The 25,830-nt window shown below is 44.0% G+C and overlaps 1 protein-coding gene across 4 annotated transcripts in view; it reads left to right on the forward strand.

The window, feature by feature from the left end:
* DYRK2 (dual specificity tyrosine phosphorylation regulated kinase 2) overlaps positions 1-25,590 on the forward strand; it is a 61,111-nt gene extending 35,521 nt beyond the window's left edge. Inside the window, exons 1-3 of one of the 4 annotated variants that reach the window (XM_039472327.2) lie at positions 11,578-12,053; positions 12,660-12,808; positions 20,034-25,590. In XM_039472327.2, coding sequence (XP_039328261.1) covers positions 12,005-12,053; positions 12,660-12,808; positions 20,034-21,641 — 1,806 coding nt within the window. In that variant the 5' untranslated portion in view covers positions 11,578-12,004 and the 3' untranslated portion in view covers positions 21,642-25,590. Of the gene's footprint in view, positions 1-11,577; positions 12,054-12,659; positions 12,809-12,853; positions 13,663-20,033 lie in introns of those variants that run through there. The other 3 variants (XM_039472328.2, XM_074402868.1, XM_074402867.1) reach the window with 3 other exon arrangements.
* Positions 25,591-25,830: the final 240 nt, after the last annotated feature.

Raw genomic sequence — 25,830 nt, forward strand, 5'->3', positions numbered from 1 at the left:
GAAGTCACGATGTGTACTATAAGAAAATAATTTGATTCTGGTATTCTATTCATATTTTTTTCTACGTTTTGCCTAAAAGCTTTTAATCTCATGCTTCGCCTCATCTCATACATTTCATCCTGTCCCTCTTCTTTCTTGTAAAAATTTCTAGGAAGTTTCTTCTATCTCCTCCTTTCTCATTCTTGCTGTCTCTCCGCGTCGATTTTCTTGTTTTTATTTACTTTTAAGTTCAGGAGTACATGGGCAGGCTTGTTATATAGTTAAAATCGTATCACAGTGGTGTGTTTACAGATTTTCTAGTCATCCAGGCATTAAGCCTAGTACCCATTAGTTACTTTTCCTGCTCCTCTCCCTCCTCCTACCCCTCACCCTCTGGTAGGCCCCAGTGTCTGCTGTTCTCCTCTGTGTGTCCATGTGTTTTCATCATTTAACTTCCACTTATAAGTGAGAATATGCAGTATTTGGTTTGCTGTTCTTGCATTAGTTCGCTAAGGATAATGGCCTTCAGCTCCATCCTTGTTCCTGCAAAGGACACTATCTCATTCTTTTTTATAGCTACATAGCCTTGCACAGTATATATGTACCATGTTTTCTTTATCCAGCCTACCACTGATGGGCTTTTGGGTTGATTCCGTATGTTAGCTATTGTGAATAGTGCTGCAACAAACATATATATGCATGTATCTTTATGATAGAATGATTTCTATTCCTTTGGGTATATACCTAGCAACGGAATTGCCGAGTCAAATCTCACACCTATTTTCTTGCTCTTCATCCCTTCTAGTACCTCCACTGATTTATTTATATTTTGCTGTTATTTAAAAGCATTGATCTCGCTCTCTCTTTGTCCCTGGAAGGGACTTATTTTTGTCCCTTCCAGGTCGCAAGAAAGCTGTTTTTTTTCTTTGTCCAGTAAGCAAACCTCTTTTTCCTGCCCAATTAACAAACTCTCTTGTAATCTGTTTTTGCATATCTGTTATAATCTGCCTGCCAATAGTTTATTATTTCTTCACTAGTTTGTATTATTTGTGCCAGTTGGAAATGCTGATCAATGGCCAGTCACCTGCACACATGCTAAATACGAGTATTTGCTTACAGACCTTTCGAGTTTCTGTATTTCAGAACCTTCATTAGAAAACAGTGCTGTGTAAACAATGGATCTGTCCAATATCACTTATGAGAGATAAATAACAAGCACAATATATTGTCTACAGTGATTCTTAAAGTAGCTCTTTATCAATCAGAGATATTTTGGAATGTAAAGGTGTTAAAAATTTTCTAGGACTTTTCCAGAACAATTGCCTAAATTATTCAATCACCGAAAAATGATTTCTCTTGCCTTTGCCTAGCTAATTAAAGACAAAGATGGGTTTGGGGCTTAGATTGCCCACTGACTGTTTATGCTATCAAAATAAGCCAACACATTGCCACCCCAGACTTTAACTTGAGTGAGAGTGCAGACGTGCATAAATGTATGACTTAATTAAAAGCAATTTTCCAAGGCCCTTGGATGGTGTAGGTTCCTCTGTGGAATGGCAATATGGGTAGACAGGACCTATTTCTACTGCCATGAACTCCTCTTTTTCATTCACTTGAAGCAGAGGAGTAGATTTGTTACAATAAGATAAAGGAGAAATAATTAACTTACATTTGGACTTTTTATGACTCTGGCAAAGTTTATTCTGAAACACCAGACTCAAGTCACTCTTGGGGCTACAGTAAGAATTTCCCCCCACCGTCCCAATGCATCAAATCTTGCCCATTATATGGCATGTACTTTTAGGAGTACTTATCCCTCATCCCTAAAATGAAGGAAATTTTGTAATAATGGGGTTTGAGGGGAAAAGAGGGAGAAATTTCTTAGCAGTCAAGAAATTTGGATTCTAAACCTAATGCCTTCTCTACTTCTGCTAGTGTCTCTTGACATGTCTTTTAGATGTTTTTGTTTCACTGTTTGCATCTATGAAGTAAGCTTGCTCTGGGTAACAAGCTGCTGGGGAAAGCCGGAGAGTGGCCTGACCATACCAACATGAGGGGCTTCACTGAACAGCTCATTTTGTGATCTGAAATGTTATTGATGGTCATAACAAGATTGATGTCATCATGGTGGTAATCTAGTTAAATCTTTAATACTGAAAGCAACAACTTCACAGACTGTAGTGCCAAACTACTTGCCTTGGCATTTATTTATTTGCTGTGTGACCTTGGGCAAGTTAGTTAATTTCTCTGTGCTTCAGTTTCCTAATCTCTAAAACAGGATTAATAGACCTACCACACAAGTTGATTGTGAGAACTATATTTATCCACATGGAAAAAGCTCTTAGAACACTAAGAGACATAAAAATGCATTCTATAAGCATTAGCTATTATTTTGAGGGTACTCATGAAGCCAAGATGTAAGGACACTGTTACTCATTGGAAGGATCCCTTATCCTGACACCCCCCCTGCATTCTTTCCATCCAACCCAGATCTAGGAAGCCCCAGAGATAGTTTAGAGTTATTGGGTTTCCCTGGTGAGCAGGGCTATCCTGAACCAGACATTTCTAAACTTTTCCTATAACAGACGTACATCTGAAGGGGAAATAAAAGCCTGTGTCCCTGGTCTCGCCCCATGGAGGCTTGGAGTTAGAGGAGCCAAATACGCATGGTTGGCTTATATTATCCAACGTGTATGGGACCCCGATGCCCAGGGCTGCCGGTAAACCAGGGCAATGAGTCATTCTGGATCCTGGTGGTGTGTTTGAGTATCTCTCTCCTTCATCTCTTTACAATACCTCTTTAAAAAACAAGATAGCAAAGGAAAGATCTTTAGATTTTTGGGTTTTCTTTTAATGACATGTACATTTTTTGTTTAAACTAAAATTTAAACATTGGTATACAATGTCAGCAAGCAGCCAGTGCATCCATCCTCTCTATAGATGAGACATCAGTTATTAAAGAGGGCTCCAGAACACACTATTTGCTCCTCATTGATAATACCTCATTTTCTTCCTGAGTGATTCATAAATTCCGTCTGCACACCACTGGGAAAGGATGTGAGGAGGGAATCATTCTGGATTCCAGACTTCTCTGACCCATTATCTTTTAATTATATCTCACTTCAGCTGATCATTTTAATAAGCTTTATTACAAAATGCCTAGATAAGCAGCTTTAAGAACTGTGTATGCTTCTCAAACCCAAAGGTAGCAAGAAAACCATCTGGCCCTTCTGGCCTCTCTCTACTTCAAAACAAAGGCTCCTCTCCTGGGCTCTAGAGGAAGCATCTAAATAGTATCTGCCTCTGCCCTGCTCTGGCACTACCCTCAGGTGCTCCTGAAAATGACCTTCAAACTGGTCTCTTCACTCTCTAACACTTGCAGCCAAAATGATGAACCTTCCCTACTTAGCACTTTCCTCAGGCCAACTCACTGCTCAGAAACTTCCAGAAGGCTCTTGTGTCCATCCCCCTCACGTGTGAACCTTTCTCTGGCTTTTTGTTGCAGTCCATGGCCTGGGTTCAGCCCACTATGCTCCTCGACACCTTGTTTTCCAGTCCTCAGTTCCTATTCTCTACGTAGGGACCACCTGACCTTCTGCAGCGCTAATTCCCATTCCTCTGACTTCATTTCTGTTGCTCCTTTAGTGGGAACTGACTTTCTTCTGCTTAAGATAAGCCTGCTCATTTTCCAAGGCCCAGATCAATTCCACTTTCTCCAGGAATTCTTCCCTGACTCCTCCAACAAACCTAGATTCTCCTAGCCTTCAGGTGATCCCATTAACTGCATTACATGGTACTTAGATATATGTTGTCCTGTGAACCAGGCAAGATCTGGCAGAACAAACGGCACAATCAGAATTTAATTTAAAGACCGAGTACTAAAGTATGGATAGGGTGAAGGGAAATCGACAAGGGAAAATGAAGCATCCTGCAGTGAGTAGCCGCAGGAAACCCTTACTGCCTCTAGACTTGAAGGGGCAAAGGGACTGGATGAGTTCCAAAACTCCAAGGGAATAGCTACAGCTGGAGAGGGCCTCCTGACAAGAGCTGAGGTCTTCTGTCAAGGGGCATAGCCAATTTGGGCAAACCATCATGGAGGGAACCAGGGAAGATAAATAGCCTGTCCTCACTGGCTTCTGTCTCCCACCCATCAAATCCTACTAGAAGTCAGTGGGCAAGGGAACTCAGTGACCCTGTTTATAAAGCCTCATGTGGACAGAGGAGCATGGAGAAGAATAGAGTGGATTTGATGAGCAAAAGGAACATAAGCAGCACGTGCTGTTTACTGTGCTGTTGAAATGTTTCCTGAGGTGTGGCTTTTCTCCTGAGCCAGACTGAAAGCTCCTTGAGAATAGAGACCATGGCTTGCATTGCGTGTTTATCTTCCGCAGTGCTTAGTTCAATGTGATTTTGAAAGGGTGTGAAAATACATTGAGAATTTTTTTTAAGAGTTGTAATGCCTCACCTTAGGTTTGCCATTTCTATCTCTCTCTCTCTCTCTCTTGCTCGGTCTCTCTCTCTTTTTTCTTTTCTTTTCTTTTTTTTTTTTTTTTTTTTTGAGATAGAGTCTCACTCTTGATGCCCAGGCTGGAGTGCAATGGCATGATCTTGGCTCACTGCAACCTCTGCCTCCCAGGTTCAAGGGATCTTCCTGCTTCAGCCTCCTAAGTAGCTGGGATTACAGGTACCCACCACCACACCCAGCTAATTTTTATATTTTTAGTAGAGACAAGGTTTCACCATGTTGACCAGGCTGGTCTTGAATTCCTGACCTCAGGTGATCTGCCTGCCTCGGCCTCCCTAAGTGCTGGTATTACAGGCATGTGGGTTTGCTATCTCTCGCTCTTTCTTTTTTTTCTCTGTTGAGACAGTGTCTCACTCTGTCTCCCAGGCTGAAGTTCAGTGGAACAATAACAATACCTGGCTATATCTCTGGCCTCATCTCTATGACTTTCTCTCTTGCTGACTTCACTGCTCAAGACATTTGCCGTCTTTGCTGTGCCCCAAACATGTTACCACCTCAGGGCTTTTGCATCTGCTGGTTTTTTGCATCTCCTGGGCCCTCTGCCCAGAGATTCCCATAAGCTTCTCAATTCTTTCAAATCTGTGGAGATGTCACCTCATCAGAAAGGCCTTCACAGATGACTCTAAGTAAAATAGAGTGCCCTCTCCCATGTCTCCCTATCCTCTTACCTTCCTTCATCTTCACCTAGTACTTATCTCCAACTGATGTGTAATATAGGCACTGTTTGTTAATTGTTATTCTCCTTACGCTAGAATGGAACCATGGAGCAAGGACTTGATCTACTTTGTTCTAAATACCTAGATTAGTGCCTGACACATAACATAGTAGGAGTTTGATAATCAATACATACAGAATTAATGGATTAAGCCATCAGTCAAGTTGGGTTCATTTTCATTGTATATGCGCAGTTTGAACAGTTTGAATGTAGGTATTTGCCCTTATCCCATCCTTAGCTGAAATAAGTTCAGTTCCATTCAGTGAGGTTTTATTGAATCTGTGCTGAGGCAGACCTGCAGAAGTGTCCAGTGTGGCTCTCACAGTGCTCACAGAACATACTTCTCTCATTCACCACTTCTTAGCTAGGGGATGGCATGACTTTTGGTTAGAGTAGCACCAAAGACCCCATGGTGTGGAACACCACAGAACTTTTCCCCTTAATCTTCTCTGGTTTGCAAAATTGCACCATTGCTTCTCTCATAGCAGATTGCTTAGTAGAGACTTTCAGAGCTTCTGTTACTCCACCCCCCCACCCCTTTTGTTGAGATGGAGTTTCACTCTGTTGCCCAGGCTAAAGTACAGTGGCATGATCTTGGCTCACTGCAACCTCCACCTCCCAGGTTCAAGCGATTCTCCTCCCTCAGCCTTCTGAGTAGCTGGGACTACAGGTGCATGCCACCACACCCTGCTAATTTTTGTATTTTTAGCAGAGACGGGGTTTCACCATTTTGGCCAGGATGGTCTCCATCTCTTGACCTCATGATCTGCCCACCTCAACCTCCCAAAGTGCTGGAATCACAAGCGTGTGCCATAGTACCCGGCCTCTGTTACCCCTTTTACCTGATCACTCCTCACCAGGTGCAAGGTCCAGCGTGATCCTGAGGGCCCAGGAATCAGCCTGTAATTTCCTGGTTGCACCTCATGCAACCCCACAGGCTTATCTCCTGGAGGCTGACTCTACTGACATAAGCTGTGTCTATTGCACAGCCACTAGCCTCAGGAGACTGCTCTGGAAGCCAGCTGCTGGGATCCTACCTAGTTATGGCACTCCTGTCCCTTTGAAGTTCCTGGATATACTGGATATCACTCCTCTGGCATTTGTCCTGATGGGGTCAAAGGAAGAGCTTGAGCTGAGGTCCCACTTGTTTTGTCTATGAGCTTTTTATTAAAGCACTCCAATCTCCAGGATATAACTTTCTGTTTTCCCTGCTTACTTGTTTTAAACATCAGCTCTGTCTTTAGGATGCAACTAGAAGAAAAATCAGATGTATCGTTCCCAAGAAATGCTGAACTAACTCTGCAGCCTTTCCAAATACCTAGATTTCCTTAGGAGGCAAATGTGTCCCCCCACCCCCAACTAGAATGGAGGAAACTGGGTCCGTAACTGCCCTGACCAACATATGACCAACCTGCCCAGACACTTCACATCCCCAACTTTCTAGTGGTATAGAAACATCTTCTTGATTACCACACCAGCAGTGGCCACAGACCTACCCTCCAGAGGCAACTACAAATACCTTGTAGCCATTTGGTTACGAAGGCCCTGCCTCCTGATTCTGAAAAGTTTACATAAGTGGACTTTAGGCCATAAGGTCTTCACTTTCTTTTCTGGGTAGTTTTGGACGTTGGTGATGGAGACATAGAAGGTACCACCAGTTAGTGGTGTTCTTTTTTTTTTTTTTTTAAAAACAGACTCTGACTCTCTTCCCCAGGCTGGAGTGAAATGGCATGATCTCAACTCACTGCAATCTCTGACTTCTGGGTTGAAGCAATTCTGCCTCAGCCTCCCAGTAGCTGGGATTACAGGCACCCACCACTATGCCCTGCTAACTTTTTTGAATTTTTAGTAGAGATGGGGTTTCACCGTGTTGGCCAGGCTGGTTTCGAACTCCTAACCTCAAGTGATCCACCCACCTCAGCCTCCCAAAGTGCTGGGATTATAGTCATGAGCCACTGCACCTGGCCTGGTGTTTGCTTAAAGGGAGTTAGATTCACCTTACATCCACCTTCACCAAAATGAGTCAGTTCCTTAATAATTTATCGAGCTGCTCCAAAAGCTCCTGCACTTCATTTTCGCATATCTGCAGCACATAAAGATTAGAATGTTACTTTATTTTTGTGTGTGTGTGGAGATGAGGGTCTTGCCATGTTGTCCAGGCTAGTCTCAAACTCCTGGTTCTGCCTCCTCAGGCTTTCAAAGTGCTGGGATTACAGGCATGAGCCATCCTGCCTGGGCAAGGTTAGGATAGTTGACTCCCCATCTATCCATAAACCTAACCCTGGGAGGATAGCAGTACCATGCCTCTCCCTGCCACCCAAGCTGCCTCTATTCTGAATTGCTTACTCTTCCCCCAGGACACACCATGCTTTCTTACACCTTGATATTTCTGCACATCCAATTTCTTTCAGCTGGAATGTCCTAACCTGTCTTGTCTGACTTGCAAATTCCCACGCGTCTTTATAACCTCCACTGAAGCACAGCCCCTGCCAGACACCACTTAAGTGGAGCTCCTCACTACCTCCTGCGTGCTGTTTCTCTGCCTCCTACATGTCTTGTTTACCACTCTTTTCACTTCATTAAATGTCTGGTTTCCCGTGCTGAACTGTGAACTTCCTACTAGCAATGACCAGACCCAGGGATTATTTAACTGTATAGTCCCATGTCTTAGTCTTTTAGGGCTACTACAACAAAATGCTATAACCGGGGTAACTTACAAAGAACAGAAATTTATTTCTCACAGTTCTGGAGGCTGGAAAGTTCAAGAGCATGGTGCTGGCAGATTTAGTGTCTGGCGAGGGCCTGTTTCCTGGTTCCTAAATGGTGCCTACTCTCTGTGTCCTCACATGGTAGAAAAGGCTACTAACTCTCTACAGTCACTTTTATAAGGGCACCAATCCCAGTCATGAGGACAAGAGCCCTCATGACCTAACCACCTCCTAATACCATCACATTCTGGGTTAGGATTTCAAAATATAAATTTGGGGGGTAAACAAACATTCATACCATAGCATTCCACTAATAGTGTCAAATATATGTTAGGTTCTTATTGCTTTATTGAATAAAAGAATGAGTTCCTGGCCAGGTGTGGTGGCTCATGCCTGTAACACCAGCACTTTGGGAGGCTGAGGCAGGTGGATTTCTTGAGGTAAGGAGTTTGAAATCAGCCTGGTCAACATGGGGAAACCCTGTCACTCCAAAAACTACAAAAATTAGCTGGGCATAATGGTGGGCTCCTGCAGTCCTAGCTGCTCAGGAGGTTAAGGCAGGAGAACCACTTGAACTGCGAGGCAGAGGTTGCAGTGAGCCAAGATTGTGCCACTGCACTCCAGCCTGGGTGTCACAGTGAAACTCGGTCTCAAACAACAACAACAACAACAACAACAACAACAACAAACAACAACAACAAAAAAGCAAAAACAAAACAAAAAAAGAATGAGTTCCTAATAGATTGCCAGACTGACGTGTAGTCTGCTGCATTGGATGATTCACCATATCTCCTAGGCCTAGCACATACTAAATTCTTTGTAAATGTTTCTGGAATAAGGGGATTAAATGAGTAAATGTGTTTTAAAATCAGCAATTTTTGCATTCATTTTCAATTTTCCTGTGACTGGTACTTTACCCAGTGAAAAATTAACTTTCTTCCTCAAGGCTTTATTCTGAATTCCCTGGTTCTTTCTCTCTACTCCTGCTAGATCCTGCCTGCCTCCTTGTTATCTGAATCTGGATTTTAGAAACATACAGAACCAACAGAGTTTTTACAGTGGATAAAACCTAAAGAGCATACTCTTGCTAACTGAATGAAGGTTTTAAGGGGGTTCCTATTTAAAATGAAATCTGCCGCGGTGGCGTTATGAAGATTAAACATGGTAATATTTGTAAAAGTGTTTTATAAAGAGATAACAATATGTGTAATTATACAAGATAATTGATAATGATGCATTATAATAATAAAATTTGATGGAAAAACAGGAAAAAATTTAACCATTGCTTAGTGTGTTTACACAGCTTTTCTATTTAACATTCACTCAGGGAGATGACATTGATATTTAATAGAATGAGGAAAATCTAAGCAATGGTTAATAGTCACTTAGAGGTTAGTAAGAATTAATGTAATTTTCAAAGGTATACCATTTATAATCAAAACAGATAAGGAGTAGGTTAACTGTAATTGTTCCTTGTGTTAAGCTCCAAAAAATATATAAAATTGAAGTTATATTTGTGATGATATAAAACAATATACTACAAAAAGCTCCCTAATGTCTATCTTTTCCTTTCTTAAAGTTAATGATTGTGTTCCTTTGTTAAAAAAAAAAAAAAAAAAAAAAGAGTCGGTGCTCCTTTTCCTCATGTTAAAGGAGTAAATTAATATTACTAATTTGGAAATTGTAAACTATGGCTTCTGGTAACTAGCATTTATTTTATTCATGAGAAAACGGGCATATTTAGCTTCTCCTGAAGTATTGTACGAATAACTTAAGCAAAAAGATGTGTCAGATTATATTAAAATTGATATTTTTTTGCTTCACATTTTTTATTTGAATATCAGCTGTATTTATTTTAAAATAAATACTCATTTTAAAAAGGAAAATGGTATGAAAACAATTGTTTTGAAAGGAGAAAAAAGAGGTGTGAGCTTTCTTGAAAGCGTAAGGAAAATGGTGTGGTGGAAAGTGAAATCAGACTGGAAGTCAGAAAACCGGTTCTAGTGTCAGCTCTGCTACTTAGTAGCCCTTTCCTTTTAGTGGATTCTCAATACTAACTGTGCTTCCGCATGTGGATTTAAATGTGATAGTCGCTAGTGACAAGCACAAGGGGATACTGATTCCTCTAAAGGCATATTTTTGGATTAGTTATTTTCCTGTGGTTCTACTTTATTAGAAGGACCCTAAAGAGTTTTTTGTTTGTTGGAGGGGCATAATACTAGGCAGAATTCTTTTTGTCACAGGTTCCATCTGCCAGTGTCCCTAACTTGGAGGCCTCTTTAGGAGTCCCAGAGACTCTGAGAGGGTCACACTGTACCTTGAAACACAGTTTTTGGCGTTCCTATAAAGCTGCGGGCGCGCTCTGTGGGAGGTTGCTATGACAATTTGCAAACAGCAGAGGCGATGAAATTCCGCAGGAGGTGGCTCCCTTCCGACTGGAGTCTGCACTAGTTCGGGCCTGCACAGTAGGTCCAGCCAGAGACAGTCGGGCGGGGCAGAGCATAATGGTCCCCTGGCCCCAGGAGATCAGAAACCAGGCACCTCTCGAGAAGGAAGTGCATGGCATAACTCTGCCCAGTCATCCGGGATTTGTCGGGCTTTCCCAGCCCCCTCCCTCACTGTTGAAGTGGCAAAACCTGTGTGACCTTTGTACAGAGGCGGACCGTGTGCCACGCAGGACGAGGCGCGGTTGCGAGAAGGAAAAGCAACTTTTTTTGGTCTCCAAGGAAAAGAGAGGTTGCAGATGGCGAATTAAAAAAGCAGGGGAATTTTCCACCAGTCTTGGAAGGAAAGGGGGAAAGAGATGCATGTGGGGGGGATGAGAAGAATTCGAGGTGTCGCTCCCTCAAAGCCTAAAGCTGAAAGGAAAATGTGTCTCTCCCAGTGGCGGCGCAGGGGAAAGGCTCGGAGTTGTAAAGAAATGGGAGGTGTCTCTGATGTTTATTTTTGCTTAGCAACCCACAGCCAACTGCTTCCCCAGCTGCGGTCCACACGCGCCTCTGCCTCCCCTTGTCCTAGCGACTGGCCAGCGGTCACTTGGTGTCAGTAAACCGGGAGGGTGTGTGTGGTGAGGTGGGAGGGCAGACCCTCTTTTGCCCCTGCTCAGGGTCACCGAGCTCAGCGGCGGCCCCTCCCGGGGCTCGATTCTCCGAGGTGACCCCCGCACAACTAAGTTATCTGCGATGAATTGGGGAGAGGGGAGTGGTTAAGTGGCTGGACTCAGAACGGGGGGACTGGGACGCAGTATTGTCAGCCGTTCGGTTCGAAGAGCTGAAAATGCATTCCTGTTCAGGGACGCGCGTGGCAGGGGAGGGGGTCTCTGCAGCGCTTTGGGCCGGAGGGCAGCAGCGGTAGGTTGCGCCGTAGGGCAGAGGAGGGGTGCCGCGGGGGCCGGCGAGGGGAGAAGGTCGCCGGAGGGGAGCCGAGGGGAGCAGTGCAGATGGCCGGAGGGGGCGAGCGGAGGCCGCTGAGTTTTCCGCGGAGTGGAGGGGCCGCGCGCGATCTGGGGGCGGGGAGGGGCCGGGCGGGGCCGGGCGGGAGGCTGGGTGGGGGCGGGGTGTGCGTGGCCCGGGCCCCGGAGCCGGGGGCGGGGCCTGCGGCTGCCGCGAGGGCGGCGGGGGCGGGGCCGCGCGCCGGCGCCTGAGAGTGTGTGTGTGTGTGTGGGTGTGTGTGTGAGTGCGCCGGGGCGCGTGCACGCGGGCCCGGGAGAGGCTCCCGAGCAAGTCGGTCCTCGGTCCTTGCGGCGCTTCTAGCTCCCCGCGCCCCTATGTGAGGCAGACGGGGAGGCCCGCGGCGCGCAGGGGAGGGCGAGGCATGTGCACTGCCCGGAGGGTGCTGCGGCCGCCCGAGGAAGAGGAGGACGGCGGCGAGGAGGAGAGCGGGGGGCTCGCGGCGGCGGGCCCGGGCCGAGGGGATGCAGCGGACTGTGTGTGTCTAGCTGTAGCAGACGCGAGGCGGCGACGAGGCGCCGGGGACCCGCGTGAGGGGCGGCCGGGAGGCGGCGGCGGCCGCCAGAAGTAGCAGCAGGACCGGCGGCGGCGACGGCAGCCCTGAGATGCATTTTCCTCTCCAGCGGCCATGTTAACCAGGAAACCTTCGGCCGCCGCTCCCGCCGCCTACCCGACCGGTAAGGAGGCCGTGCCGCCGCGCCGCCCCCCGGACTCCCGCCGGCCCCGGGCAGCCCTTGTGGCGCAGGCGGCCGCCGCCTGCAGGACCTCGAACAAAGTCGGCGGCACGGCGCTGGGGAGCCCCCGGGCGGACGTCGCGCGCCCCAGGCTCCGTGCAGGGTTGCGCGCAGCCCCAAAGGCCCCTCCGAGGGGAGCCCAACGCCCGACCAGGCTTCTGCCCGCCGGGAGCCCTGGCGGGGACCGTCCAGGCCTGACGCCCCGCCCTGCGTTGCCCGGGGCTTGGCGTGGCCGAGGCGCCCTGCTCAGCTGTCCAAATCCACCTCCCGGCCGCTGGCCGCCTGGAACGAGGGCCAGCAAGCCCCAGCGCGGCCGGGCTCCCCCGCCGGGTCGCGAACTCGCACGCCAGGGCCCTAACTTTGCAGCTGCCGGCGCCCCGCCCGTGGGTGTGCATTGGGGAGCCGTGACCCGAGCGCCCGTTTTTACTGCCCCGGTCTCTCCCTTCGTTTTTCCCTGGAAGAGCGGTGTCGCTGCCCAGTTGGGGGGAGGGTCCGGGTGACTTTCTCCCCCCTGACCCTCTTTTGTCTCCTCCCGCACGTGGCTTCCAGGCCGAGGAGGGGACAGCGCCGTTCGCCAGCTTCAGGCTTCCCCGGGGCTCGGTGCGGGGGCCACCCGGAGCGGAGTGGGGACCGGCCCGCCCTCCCCCATCGCCCTGCCGCCTCTCCGGGCCAGCAACGCTGCCGCCGCAGCCCACACGGTGAGACCCAGCCCGCGGGCGGCCTGGGCGGTGGGGGCGGGAGGGGCCCCAGGCAGACGCACCCGGACTTGGAGGGTTCTGACGCCGGGAGAAGAGGGGTCGAGATCCGAGCAGCCCCACGACCCGGGCCGGTGGCCTCTCGACGCCGCCCTCATGAACTTGGGCGAGCCCAAAGCTGCAGCCACAAAGGAAGATTCGTGGCGTGGGCCCCTCACTTCCCCTCCGGAGCCCGCCCACCCCTGAGCTCCTCTTCCTAGGAACTTCCTTCTTGCTGCTTTCCTCTGTCTTTCCTCATTTTTCGTCCTTGCTTCCCAGTGCTCCCTTCCCTGACCTGGTAAACATCCCTGTCCTTCCGCCACCTCCCCATGGGTAGTGGGTATTTATAGAAACAGATATGTGTTAGGGGACAGCCAGACCGGCCTGCCCGGAAAATCGATCCCCCAAAGAGCCTCCCAGGCCTGACTCCAGCCAGCAGGGAGCATCGCCAATTGTCCCCCGCGTGTGTAAGCATGTTTTATGAGTGCTACAGGTTTGAGCACAGCAGAAATTGTAATTAACATTAACAAAAATAAAGAGCCGCGGCAGCAGTCAGAACAAGACACCCTGTAGGATTCTGCAGTTGGACATTATTCAAAAGGAAAGGGCAAGCATTGCTTTGGAGGTGGGAAGGAAAAGGCACCTAACAGGTGCTGTGCTCTCAGAGGGCCCAGAGGGAGGGAAGAGGCCGGCGTGGGACTGGTTTCTGGTGGCTGCGGAGACTGGCCAGCTGGATTCAGCATGTACCTTTTCTCAGCTCCCAGGGATCATCCTTGGATGGTGATGGCCAGACTGGAGGAGGTCTGCGCTTGGAGGAGGTGATGGTTTGGAGGTCTTTTTTTTTTCCAATGGGATCTTCCAGAGGAACAGCCTAAGATGGTTCTATGTGAGGAATGCTTGCTAGCCACTGGTTTTATATGCCAAGTGAAAGTTGAGTTCTTGAAAAAAAGACCATCCCCGGCCTACAGGGGAGTAGATCTGGGGATCATATGTTATGGGAAAACTTGTTTGTCAGAGGAGAACTGTGAGGGGATGTCTAGACTCTAGTTGCACCTGTTAGACCTGGAGAGATGTGTGCAGGTTTCATAGGAAAATGTTTTTTTACTGTTTTTATCTTCCCTCTCCCTCTCTGTCTATCTTGACACATCTGGTCTCGGGCTGTGAATTCATTGCAGAGAAGTTAATCCGTGTTGGACTGTGGATGATAGTAGGATGGATGGTTCTGTGTATTACTGTTAAATGTTCTTGTCACAGTGACATTTTAGTTAAGGAACTGTCGTTGATTTTAGGGGTTTGGAATTTTTTTTGTTTGGGATCATCTGACAGTTTGGAAAATGGAACGTCCAGTTTTTTTCTATGTGTTGATGTAATCACATGACATGGTGTGTGAGCTGGGAAAAAAATATTTGGTTTGCATGTGGAGTCCAATTTTGTAAGGATGGGCTTTGCTTGATCAGAGCCTCTTTGCAATTGAAATACATGTAATGAAATTAGATAAAATGACAAGTCTCCACTGGAGGGAGAGCCTGTGGTGTACCAGAAAAGGAAGGATGTGAATGTGCTTCTCAGTACTCCTCATAATGGAGTCCTGTATTTTGCCGTGGCGTGTACCAGAGTTACTTGTTTTTAACGTGTGTGTAAACTTCAGTATGCTGTTAATTATTAGGTGCTTGACTTTGAAAGTGTGAATTTGGGTTTCAGTGGTTGTTTAGTTTTGATTTTATTTCTGTAACATCGCAGATTTCATAGTACAGGAAACGTTAAAAGAACCACAGAGTTTATCTGGTTCTACTTTTTCCATTATAGATGAGGAAACAGACTCAGACAAGGTAACTGGTTTCATCAAGATTCCCCAGCCAGTTCATATCAAGGCCAGAGTGAAAGCCTACACCCGTCTGCATCTAGTATTAACATACTGATGGACACTACTCATTCTAGAAAATTGTACTAGCTTCATTATAAATGCAAGAACCTTAGTAGATCCATATTCCTACGTGTCTGTCAGATTTTTATAAATTTTTGGTTTTTAATTCCAGGGCAGTTACACGTAGGAAGAACTTCTAGAATGAACGGGGTTTGGGGAGGGCATTAAGGAGATAAAAATGATCTCATCTAAGGAGCTTGCCCGTATTTTCTCTTGCAGGTGATACAGTAGGCAGGAAAATATATGATTATAAAGAATATAAACTTTGGAATTTATCTAGTCCGTTGCTGCTTTGTTTTATATCGCCATGCATAAATTGTTTTACACTTTAGTTATGTAGTTTATTTCTGTTTGTGTGAGAGAAAAAAGTGTGCCCAATCACAATCTTAATTCTCATAATTTTTCTACTAATGTTAAATGGGAGGCATTTTTAAATTCAAAAATATTAAAATAATAACTTTTGTAACCATTTTACTGTGTGAAATGCTCTCCAGTTATGAGTTTTACCTTTATAAGATAATGTGAATTAAAATACACATTTTAAAAATAACAATATTTTGAAGAAGAAAAAGTAGACATTTTACTCAGGGCCATAGAGACTGTCAGAATGTTTAAGGAGGAGCTAAAATTCCAGTCTTTTTGGACTCGGGTCTATTGCCATAATACTGTACAGCATTTCTAAGATGACTTCAGAGAAATTTTAAAACGCCCAAAATTGTTAGCACAGTACAATATCTGCTGTTTGCCATTTTATTATTGGAAGAGATGAAAACTACCGAACTGGTTAGACTATTGTTTTTACATAATATTTAATACCAGAATACTTCATGATCAAAGAAGCAAGGCTCTATTTGAACCCATAAATTGTAGCTATTTTAACAATTGTATTCATAATGTATTTTTAAATGTGACACACTGTGCTATACATTGGCATATCAAAATAAGCCATGATCTCAGACTTCAAGAGGCCTAGCAGGAGGGAGAGGTTTTTAATATCCTTAGTTTATGATGTAGTCTTGGCATATGCATTCTAGAAATGTTCTGGCATTTCTGATCCCTCAGCACCCCCGCCCTACTCTCTGCCCCATTTTTTATAAGTCAGTTACTTGTACCTTCAAGCTTGATTGTGATTTTAGAGCTATGCAATATTTGAAATGCAAAGTCCTCTTTTGCTAGAGCTTCTCAAATGAATCTCTAACATCTGGAAAGCTTTTAAGATTGCATGTGTTGCTTTTAGGTGTTTGGTTGATGTGTCTGCTACAAGTACTTTATACATGGTTTATTTGATGTATCTGCTACAGGTAATTTATACTTGGAGGTTCTTTGCCTCCAAGTCGGTGCTGATGCACTGCAAGCCTAACATCTCATGACTTAGGTCACCAGGGACGTTTGCCAGTTCCCGGAGCATTGACTTCATGTTTCCTTATGAAGGTACACAATGTAGTTCACAGTAACAACTCCAAGAGAGGCAAGAGTTAACAAGGAGGAAATACTGACATGTGTTCCTGCATCCCACAGATATTTATTGAGGGCTTACTATATGCCTGGGTTTATGTTATTGAGGACTTAGAAACATAAGAGAGGACCCAGCCCTGGAATTGCTCATAGCCAGACAGGTGCATCTGATGTTAAAACAATTGCAGTAAAGAGAAATAACTGTTAGATTAATACTCTCTGAGTAAAGAAGAAGCTGTTTAGTAGGTCAGGGAAAGTTTCATAGGGAAGGTGAGAGTTGAACCAGACACAGAAGGGTGAATCACCTAGATATGAGAAAGGAGATTCCAAGAAACATCTGGAAAGGACGATAATAATGCTTTCATTGACTACTAAGCAGTTTACATATACTACCTTACTTAATCCTCCTTATAGCCCTAATGGGGTAACTTTGTTACTTTCTTTTTGCAGACAAGGGCACTGAGGTTAACAGAGATGCAGTAAATTGCCCTGGCTCACACATTTAGTAAATGGTGGAGTTGGATCATTTAATGTGTGTCTAACCGAAAATCTACTGTTATGAAACATGACCTCACTAAAAGCAGAGGGATGTAAAAGCACATGGTGTTTTGGGGTTCTGGGCTATCTAGTTTTGTTTCCCTTGGAGAGAAGAGTGATAGTAGTTGATAAGAATGGAAGGACTCAGATCATTTAGCGTCTACATTTTAGAGCCCTGTTTTCTTACTGAAAAGTTCTTGCATTAGCTGTGGAAATAGGTTACAGCCATGGCCGTGGGTAAAATCAAAAGGGGTCTCGAGTTGAGACTTTTAAATGGTAACTCTGAAAGTACTATGGAGAGGAGATTTGAGGAATTCTAGACCGAGAAGCAAGGGGGCATGTTATGATGCTGCCTCAGTTGCCCCAGTGAAAGACATCAGGAGAGTGACATGAGGCAATGTTGATGGAAAGGGCATGGGATAGTAATGATTAGTCTTCTTGGTGACTTGGGAAGGTGAGGGCTGTGTTGAGAGGCTTTCCAGGCAGAGTGCTGAGGATTCATTCACAGGTGGATAGCCTGAGTGACTACATGGAGGGTCAGCCTTCTGTTTATCAAAAATTCAGAATTATGAGAGTGGGAAACCGGTTTGGTAGAAAAATCATGAGTTAAGTTTGAGTTGCAGGCCAGGTGTGATGGCTCATACCTATAATCCCAGCACTTGGGAGATCGAGACGGGCGGATCGTGAGGTCAGGAATTTGAGACCAGCCTGGCCAACATGGTGAAACCCTGTCTCTATTAAAAATACGAAAATTAGCCTGGCATGGTGGCGGGCCCTGTAATCCCAGCTTCTCTGGAGGCTGAGGCAGGAGAATCGCTTGAACCCAGGAGGCCGAGTTTGCAATGAGCCGAGACCATGCCATCGGACTCCAGCCTGGGCGACAGAGCAAGATTCCCATCTCAAAAAAATAATAAAAAGTTTTGAGTTGCTTGTGGAGAGGGAGCTGATCGATAGTTGACTGTGTACGTCTTGCGCTCAGGAGTTGGCATACTGGGTCCTGGGCTGTCTAGTTTTGTTCCGCTTAGTCTGAGCTCAAGGAGCAGATGTGCAAAAATCAGGCTGTGGGCAGTTGCTGAAGGCTTGGCTGTGTTCAGGATCAGTTACAGGGTGTTACGGGAGTGAGAAGCCAAGAGAATTGAGGCTTGAACTCTGGCGAGCTCTTGAACCCATCTAAGGTGAGGTGAACTAGTAGTTGATACTGCAAAGGAGACCAAGAGAAGGCAGTTGGAGATACAGAAGAAGGTTGTTTCTTGGCAGTCTCTTTAGTTTTAATTACTAAAACATTTGTGATCATGGATTAAATTGTTTATGTGAAACACAAAAATTGCTCGAAGTGAATTTCTGAGGCTTGGTTTTGCTTTGCTGTCTTTTTAGAAATCCCTTAAGCCCCAAAGTTAATTTTGTCCTAATGAAGAAGCTGTATGCTTTTTATAGCATATATACAGGTAATGTGGATATTTCTTCTGAAATATCACCATCCCATTCTGAAGAGAATGGTTGTATAGGAGACATATTTTGATTCAGGTCCCTTTATTCCTTAGTGTTTGAAAGACCACCGTGGACAGGAGAGCGTGCAGATAGCGAGGCTGTGAGAGAAAAGCACTGGACAAGCCTATACGTTTTTTATATATGCCCAAGACTTGCCTGATTCATTTTTATGGACTGCCCTGGTTTTAGCATAGAGCAAGGATAAAATAACCTGGGTAGCTACTCTTATTGAATATGAGGTCACCTAGCATGGAGTATCATTATGAATTTAATAAAAAAAACTCAATTATAAGTGAGAAATGATATCTCTGAGCCTATGAAGTCATAGGCCCACGTACTATCTTCTGTTTTGTTTTAGTTAGAAGTGAGCAGAGAAGAAGCTCACACTCCACACATAGTCATTGTGCGTATCGTGTATTTGATAAAGAAAAGTTGAATGTCTTGGTGTGCTAGTAAGAAGGAGTTGGAATTTCATTTTATAATCCAGGTATTCCCGAATCATTTTTTGAATTACTGTGTTCATATACAAAGCCCTCCTGCTCTTTCAGTAGTATGTAAAACCCCAAAGGTAGAATTTAAAAGGGGATAATAGGAAAAAATACTGATGGCAATGGACTTTATTCAGTTAACTCTAAGTTCCTGGAGGGCAGGGACTCTGTCACTTTGCAGCCAGGCTTCTGTTAATAGTAGTTGAATTAATGAGGTGGATTGTGATGATAAGTTGATGTAAGATTTCATATAAAAATCACCTTCCAGGCTGCATTAAGACTTGGGGTTGTCCAAGGCAAGAATTCCTAACTGGGAGAGGATCCTGGCTGCCAGTCCTCTCCTACCCCTTACCCCTCAGTAGTGATAATGCTTGAAGGAAATCACAAGAACATTCTTAGTAGAGGGCTGGGGCCCTTGGTTCACACCATTGGTAGAGTTTAGACAGGAATGATATGGGTACTCGAATCAGAAGTTGCTTCTTTGGACCAACTTTTTGGAAGTTGGAAAGCTGAGTATCCAAGCAGCTTGTAGAAATGCCCATCTTCAGAGAGCTGAGCCACTGACCGGAGGAAGGCCAAATGGTGTGGTCGTTGCTTGGTTTGTTGGGCTGAATGCCTTAAATGGTTACTACACTTAGAAAAGCCTGGAAACTTTTAAAAAATAGGTTAAGGGTGTATAAGATGCTATTGTGCACGTCTACATGAGAGTCTTTCGAGCCTAAAAACACAGGGTTTTTGTTTGTTTTTGTCACTGGATCATGTGTGCACTTAGGTTTCATCAGATTTTCAAGGAAAGGGGAAATACTGGTGATAAAGTGTTTTCGGGATAGGTATTAGGGAAAGAATAGTGAACAAGACAGACATGGTCCCTATCCGCTTGTTAACAAACTACTAGATGAAATGTGAAAGATGCTGTGATCTGTGGGTGAAGGAGCCAACGTACAGTCTAATGTGTGCATGTTTTTTCTGTATCCTGTTTCATTTTTCTATCAAGTGTGGATTGAGTGGAACACCTATGATGTGCTAGGCCCTATACTAAGTGTTAGTTATATAATGATAAAGAAGTCATGGTCTCTGCCTCCATGGGGACCCCTGAATATGTACAGCAAACCCTCTTGTCTGTTAGGCATGCATTTATAAGGTTCGTTTTTCAGGATCACAAGTTTTGTGGCTTTACTCAAACCAAATTGGATTTTGTAAAGGTGGGGTATGGGGGATATTGTTTGGGTGTGACTTACACCCAATTTGAACAGATGTACGACTGCTTTTCTATTTATATCTCCTGTCTGAATTCCAGATTGGTGGCAGTAAGCACACAATGAATGATCACCTGCATGTCAGCAGCCACGCTCACGGACAGATCCAGGTTCAACAGCTCTTTGAGGATAACAGTAACAAGCGGACAGTCCTCACTACACAACCAAATGGGCTTACAACAGTGGGCAAAACGGGCTTGCCAGTGGTGCCAGAGCGGCAGCTGGACAGCATTCATAGACGGCAGGGGAGCTCCACGTCTCTGAAGTCCATGGAAGGCATGGGGAAGGTGAAAGCCACCCCCATGACACCTGAACAAGCAATGAAGCAATACATGCAAAAACTCACCGCCTTCGAACATCATGAGATTTTCAGCTACCCTGAAATATATTTCTTGGGTCCAAATGCTAAGAAGCGCCAGGGCATGACAGGTGGGCCCAATAATGGTGGCTATGATGACGACCAGGGATCATACGTGCAGGTGCCCCACGATCATGTGGCTTACAGGTACGAGGTCCTCAAGGTTATTGGGAAGGGGAGCTTTGGGCAGGTGGTCAAGGCCTACGATCACAAAGTCCACCAGCACGTAGCCCTAAAAATGGTGCGGAATGAGAAGCGCTTCCATCGGCAGGCGGCGGAGGAGATCCGAATTCTGGAACACCTGAGGAAGCAGGACAAGGATAACACAATGAATGTCATCCATATGCTGGAGAATTTCACCTTCCGCAACCACATTTGCATGACGTTTGAGCTGCTGAGCATGAACCTCTATGAGCTCATCAAGAAGAATAAATTCCAGGGCTTCAGCCTGCCTTTGGTTCGCAAATTTGCCCACTCGATTCTGCAGTGTTTGGATGCTTTGCACAAAAACAGAATAATTCACTGTGACCTTAAGCCTGAGAACATTTTGTTGAAGCAGCAGGGTAGAAGTGGTATTAAAGTGATTGATTTTGGCTCCAGTTGTTACGAGCATCAGCGTGTCTACACGTACATCCAGTCGCGTTTTTACCGGGCTCCAGAAGTGATCCTTGGGGCCAGATATGGCATGCCCATTGATATGTGGAGCCTGGGCTGCATTTTAGCAGAGCTCCTGACGGGTTACCCCCTCTTGCCTGGGGAAGATGAAGGGGACCAGCTGGCCTGTATGATTGAACTGTTGGGCATGCCCTCGCAGAAACTGCTGGATGCATCCAAACGAGCCAAAAATTTTGTGAGCTCCAAGGGTTATCCCCGTTACTGCACTGTCACGACTCTCTCAGATGGCTCTGTGGTCCTCAATGGAGGCCGTTCCCGGAGGGGGAAACTGAGGGGCCCACCGGAGAGCAGAGAGTGGGGGAATGCGCTTAAGGGGTGTGATGATCCCCTTTTCCTTGACTTCTTAAAACAGTGTTTAGAGTGGGATCCTGCAGTTCGCATGACTCCAGGCCAGGCTTTGCGGCACCCCTGGTTGAGGAGGCGGTTGCCAAAGCCTCCCACCGGGGAGAAAACGTCCGTGAAAAGGATAACTGAGAGCACCGGTGCTATCACATCTATATCCAAGTTACCTCCACCTTCCAGCTCAGCTTCCAAACTGAGGACTAATTTGGCGCAGATGACAGATGCCAACGGGAATATTCAGCAGAGGACAGTGTTGCCAAAACTCGTTAGCTGAGCTCATGTCCCCCAATGCTGGTAATCTGAAAGATACGACATTGCTGAGCCTTACTGGGTTGAAAAGGAGTAGCTCAGACCTGTTTTTATTTGCTCAATAACTCATTTGTATCTTTTCAGCACTTAATTTTAATGTAAGAAAGTTGTTCATTTTGTTTTTATAAAATACATGAGGACAATGCTTTAAGTTTTTATACTTTCTGAAACTTTTTGTGTCCTAAAAGTACAATGAGCCTTACTGTATTTAGTGTGGCAGAATAATAACATCAGTGGCAGGCCATTGATTACGTCGTGACTGCCACGCATTTACAGATTGGTGTCAAAGACATTCACTATGTTTTTATGGTTCATGTTATATTCTCCCCAGGGTGACAGCCCCTTAAGGCCCTCCTTTTCCCTCCATTCTCCAGGTCCATGCACAAGTGTAGCATGTCCTGCTTCTGTTTTTCATAAATTAATCTCGGTGGTGGGGGTAGTGGGAGGAGAACCGTCAGGATGAAAGTGATATTCTAAGGGAAACTGTACCTTAGAGATTTTTCTCTAGTGTGCAAACAAATACAAAATAAGATCCCGAAGGTTTAAACTGCCCAGTTAGCATTCTGACATTCTAAAAGCCAGCAAAGCAGCTTTTAGTGGATAAATGGAAATGGAAACGTGTGTGTTCCTCCAAATTTTCTAGTATGATCGACAAGCTGTTTTGTAAAGAAGCCTCATGTTACGGAGTTGCTTTTGCACCTAAATTTAGAAATGTATTCCATGAACTGTTCCTCCCTTTTCTCTGCTTTTCTCCTCTCTGTTCCTTTTTTAATACCACACATCTGTTGCTTGCATTTAGTTTGTTTTCTTCCTTCAACTGTATATCCCAGACTGTTAATACAGAAAAGAGACATTTCAGCTGTGATTATGACCATTGTTTCATATTCCAATTAAAAAAAGAACAGCAGCCTAGCTACTTAAGGTGGGGATTTCCATAGTTCCAAAGAAGATTTAGCAGATTAGAGTGAGTTCACACTTTTCAGGTGCCACTGTAAGGTTCTCTTAGCCTGGGAAAGTATCAGCTCTTTCTTTAAAAAGAAAGAGGGTTGAAAATCCTCTTGACAAACAGAAGTCACTTTGGCTGTTCAGTAAGGCCAATGTTAACAACATGTTTAGAGGAGGAAAAGTTCAACCTCAAGTTAAATGGTTTGACTTATTCTTTGTATCATTAGAAGAACCCCAGAGATAGCATTCCTCTATTTTATTTTACTTTCTTTTGGATTGCACTGATTGTTTTTGTGGGAATGACACTTTATCTGGCAAAGTAACTGAGAGTTTAGTAAAAGAATATTTTCTTCTCTGAATAATTATTTTTCACAGTGAAAATCTCAGTATTTTATCACAAATGTATGAGCAATGATCTATATCAATTTCAAGGCACGTGGAAAAAGATTTTTAGTATGTGCAATTTAATGTAGAAAGATTTCTGCCTGTTTGGACAATAGGTTTTGGGTAGTACAAGTTAGGATAAAAAATCTTATGTATGCACAGAGATTATTGTATTACCTGTACATTGATTTACAAGTACTTAAAAGCATGGTCCCCAGTGAGGCCAAGAAAGTTTCTGGGTTAAGTTCTTTAATAATAAACCTACAGTTTCTCTTTAAAAAAAAAAAAATAAGGTAGTTTTGAAAAAAACTTACCTTTAGGCTTTGTCGGTTGATGGCGGAAAAACATGCTCAGGAAATATTTCAGATATTTGCCAAAAAAACAGTAATAAGGTTAGCTTATTAAAATAGTGATAGATATTTGCTTTACTATTTAAGGTGTCACTGATAAATTAATTTGTACTTCTGTCTGTGTTTAAAAATTATACCTTCTTTTCCTTTAGTCAAATTCTTTAGCATATTATACACATTTCTGTGTAATCTGTGGAAGTGCAATAATATGTTAGTAAGTTACATTTTAAATAATGCTCATGTGACAGTACTCCCAATCAATGGCTTATAGAATTTAAAGATCTGTGTGTTAGATTTTGGCTTAAAGGCATAAGAAGTATAAGACTTGGTTTGGGGGTTTATAAGACCACCAGCCTCTTAATGATGGTTAGCTTCTTTAGATCATTAAATCAATAAAAACATATACTGCTGTTTTCCTCTTCTAATGCTTCTCTTCCATTTCCAATTATCTTCACATTTAAGTTTAAATATACAAACCTGAGCCTGCCGTTACTAATTTCCCTATAAAATTATGATATGTGAAAATTTATAAATGGACTAATACTGCTTGTCTTTCCCTTACCACAGAAAACTGGTTCATAAGATGCCAGCAGTGAATTTGTGACTGTCTTTATTCTTAAATGGAAACCAGAAACTTTTACACCAAACTATAATGTGGAGCACTGTGGAGCTTTCTGTTTTATTTTCCAAATACAGTGAATTTTTTTTATTCACAAGAGCTGCCACATTTCAGCTTCTAGTGATAGAGAGCTGCTGTCATGTCAAAAAAAAAAAAAAAGAAGAAAAATTACTGCATCTTTGTGATTTTAAAACGTAAATTAATGAAGGGCTCTGATAGGCTATTAGGAGTTGGCTTGGAAACAGTTTTTGGTCTCACAGGTTACCATTGTCTAGGGATGTCTGAGCTGTTTTCAGATTGAGGAATAGCACAGTGTTGTCTTGTCGTTGGCAGTCTCATTTGGCTCTTGTTTCTTGCACCACCAGAGTGTTCATTACCACTTAAATATATTGCTCTAGCAGTGGAACAACAGAGTGGTGTAAGACACTGTAGATTAACAGTAGAGGAGAAATTGTGCCCTTAGTGTTAACAATGTGCCTTTTGTTCTGAATGCCATACTGTAGGGCATGCATTTTTTGGCCTCTCTTTAACTCTTCGAATACAGTCAGTAAGGATGGAACCCACCTCTGCAAAGATACATCTGTCTTAAATATCTAGTTACAGGCCTTAATAGAAACCATAAGGCATGACTCATCTTTAGGCACTGAAAAAAGATAACCATCAGGTTGTGTTACACAGGCACTTCCTATGTTTAAGGGGTTAAAGATGGTCTTTGTTGTATCTTATCATCAAACTGATTTTTAAATATTTTTTTTGTTGTTAAGGTAACACTAGATAAAAATCAACTGTATTTGTAAAAATTTACCTCAAACCATTTAATTTTATAGTGTGATTAATCCCAGGGCATTTGGTATGAACCAAAGTGCATTCCTTTTATATGTGCCTGGCTCTAGTAAGGATGGCCAGGGATTTTTACAATTTGGGTGCAAGGCACTTAAGCCACTTTTAAACTTAATGGGTGGTTTGGGGTCGTGTTAAATGACTCCATCAGAATGTTAGAAAACACTTTAGGCATCAGTAGCATTGGGCCATATTGGAATCCTAAAGTGTGAATTATTTTAAGGAGAGCATTCATTTTTGTAATTTTTTTCATCAAGAATATTTCTGGCAAGCAGAAGACTTTTTAACAAAAACTGATCTGGTCTCGGTAAAGGTTTTAATATTGCCCAACATAATGCTGTGATAGCATTTAAAAAAAGTATTTGTGAACTCTTTGTTTCTTAGGGGCTTGTACATCTCTCTGCTATGGACGTATATGAAATTACTTGTAATTATACTCAGCTCAACTGCTACAGTTATGTCTAGGCAGTGGCTTGGGTTTTTAATCGAGCAACAACTTAGACACGTGACTGTAATATGCTGCAACTGTGTGTACTGAAAATATGTGAAAATGGTTGAATGTGGACTGTGTATATATGTATGTAAAAATTTCTGTGAGATGCTGCTGTCGCCACTTAACATTAAATATGTTCTAGTGGATTTTAATCCTAGTGGCCAGTTCTATGATACTGTATGTATTGTACAGCTGATGACAGGAGTAAGACTGTTTAGTGAATATTTGTTAAATTTTATTGTTGTGGCCAGAGATAATTTCAGAATAAAATTTTAATGTCCTACCTTACTTTTCTCCCCTTTCTAACTATAATTTAACTCCTGATCTATTTCTGGTATTATTCTTTGTCTATTAGCCTGGAGAGGGTTTAGAATTCAAAATAGATGGCTCTATATCAGTGTCTTGAGCAGTTAAAAATAATTCATTCTACTATTTTGTTCATAGCAATATTTTACTAGTTCAGTGTAAGTATGCAGATTCCAAGTGGAAAGACAAAGGTTTTAGTACTTAGCTCTTGCTTCTC

Source organism: Saimiri boliviensis, chromosome 7 (genome assembly GCF_048565385.1).
Source record: "Saimiri boliviensis isolate mSaiBol1 chromosome 7, mSaiBol1.pri, whole genome shotgun sequence".
In the NCBI taxonomy this organism is placed as follows: Eukaryota; Metazoa; Chordata; class Mammalia; order Primates; family Cebidae; genus Saimiri; species Saimiri boliviensis.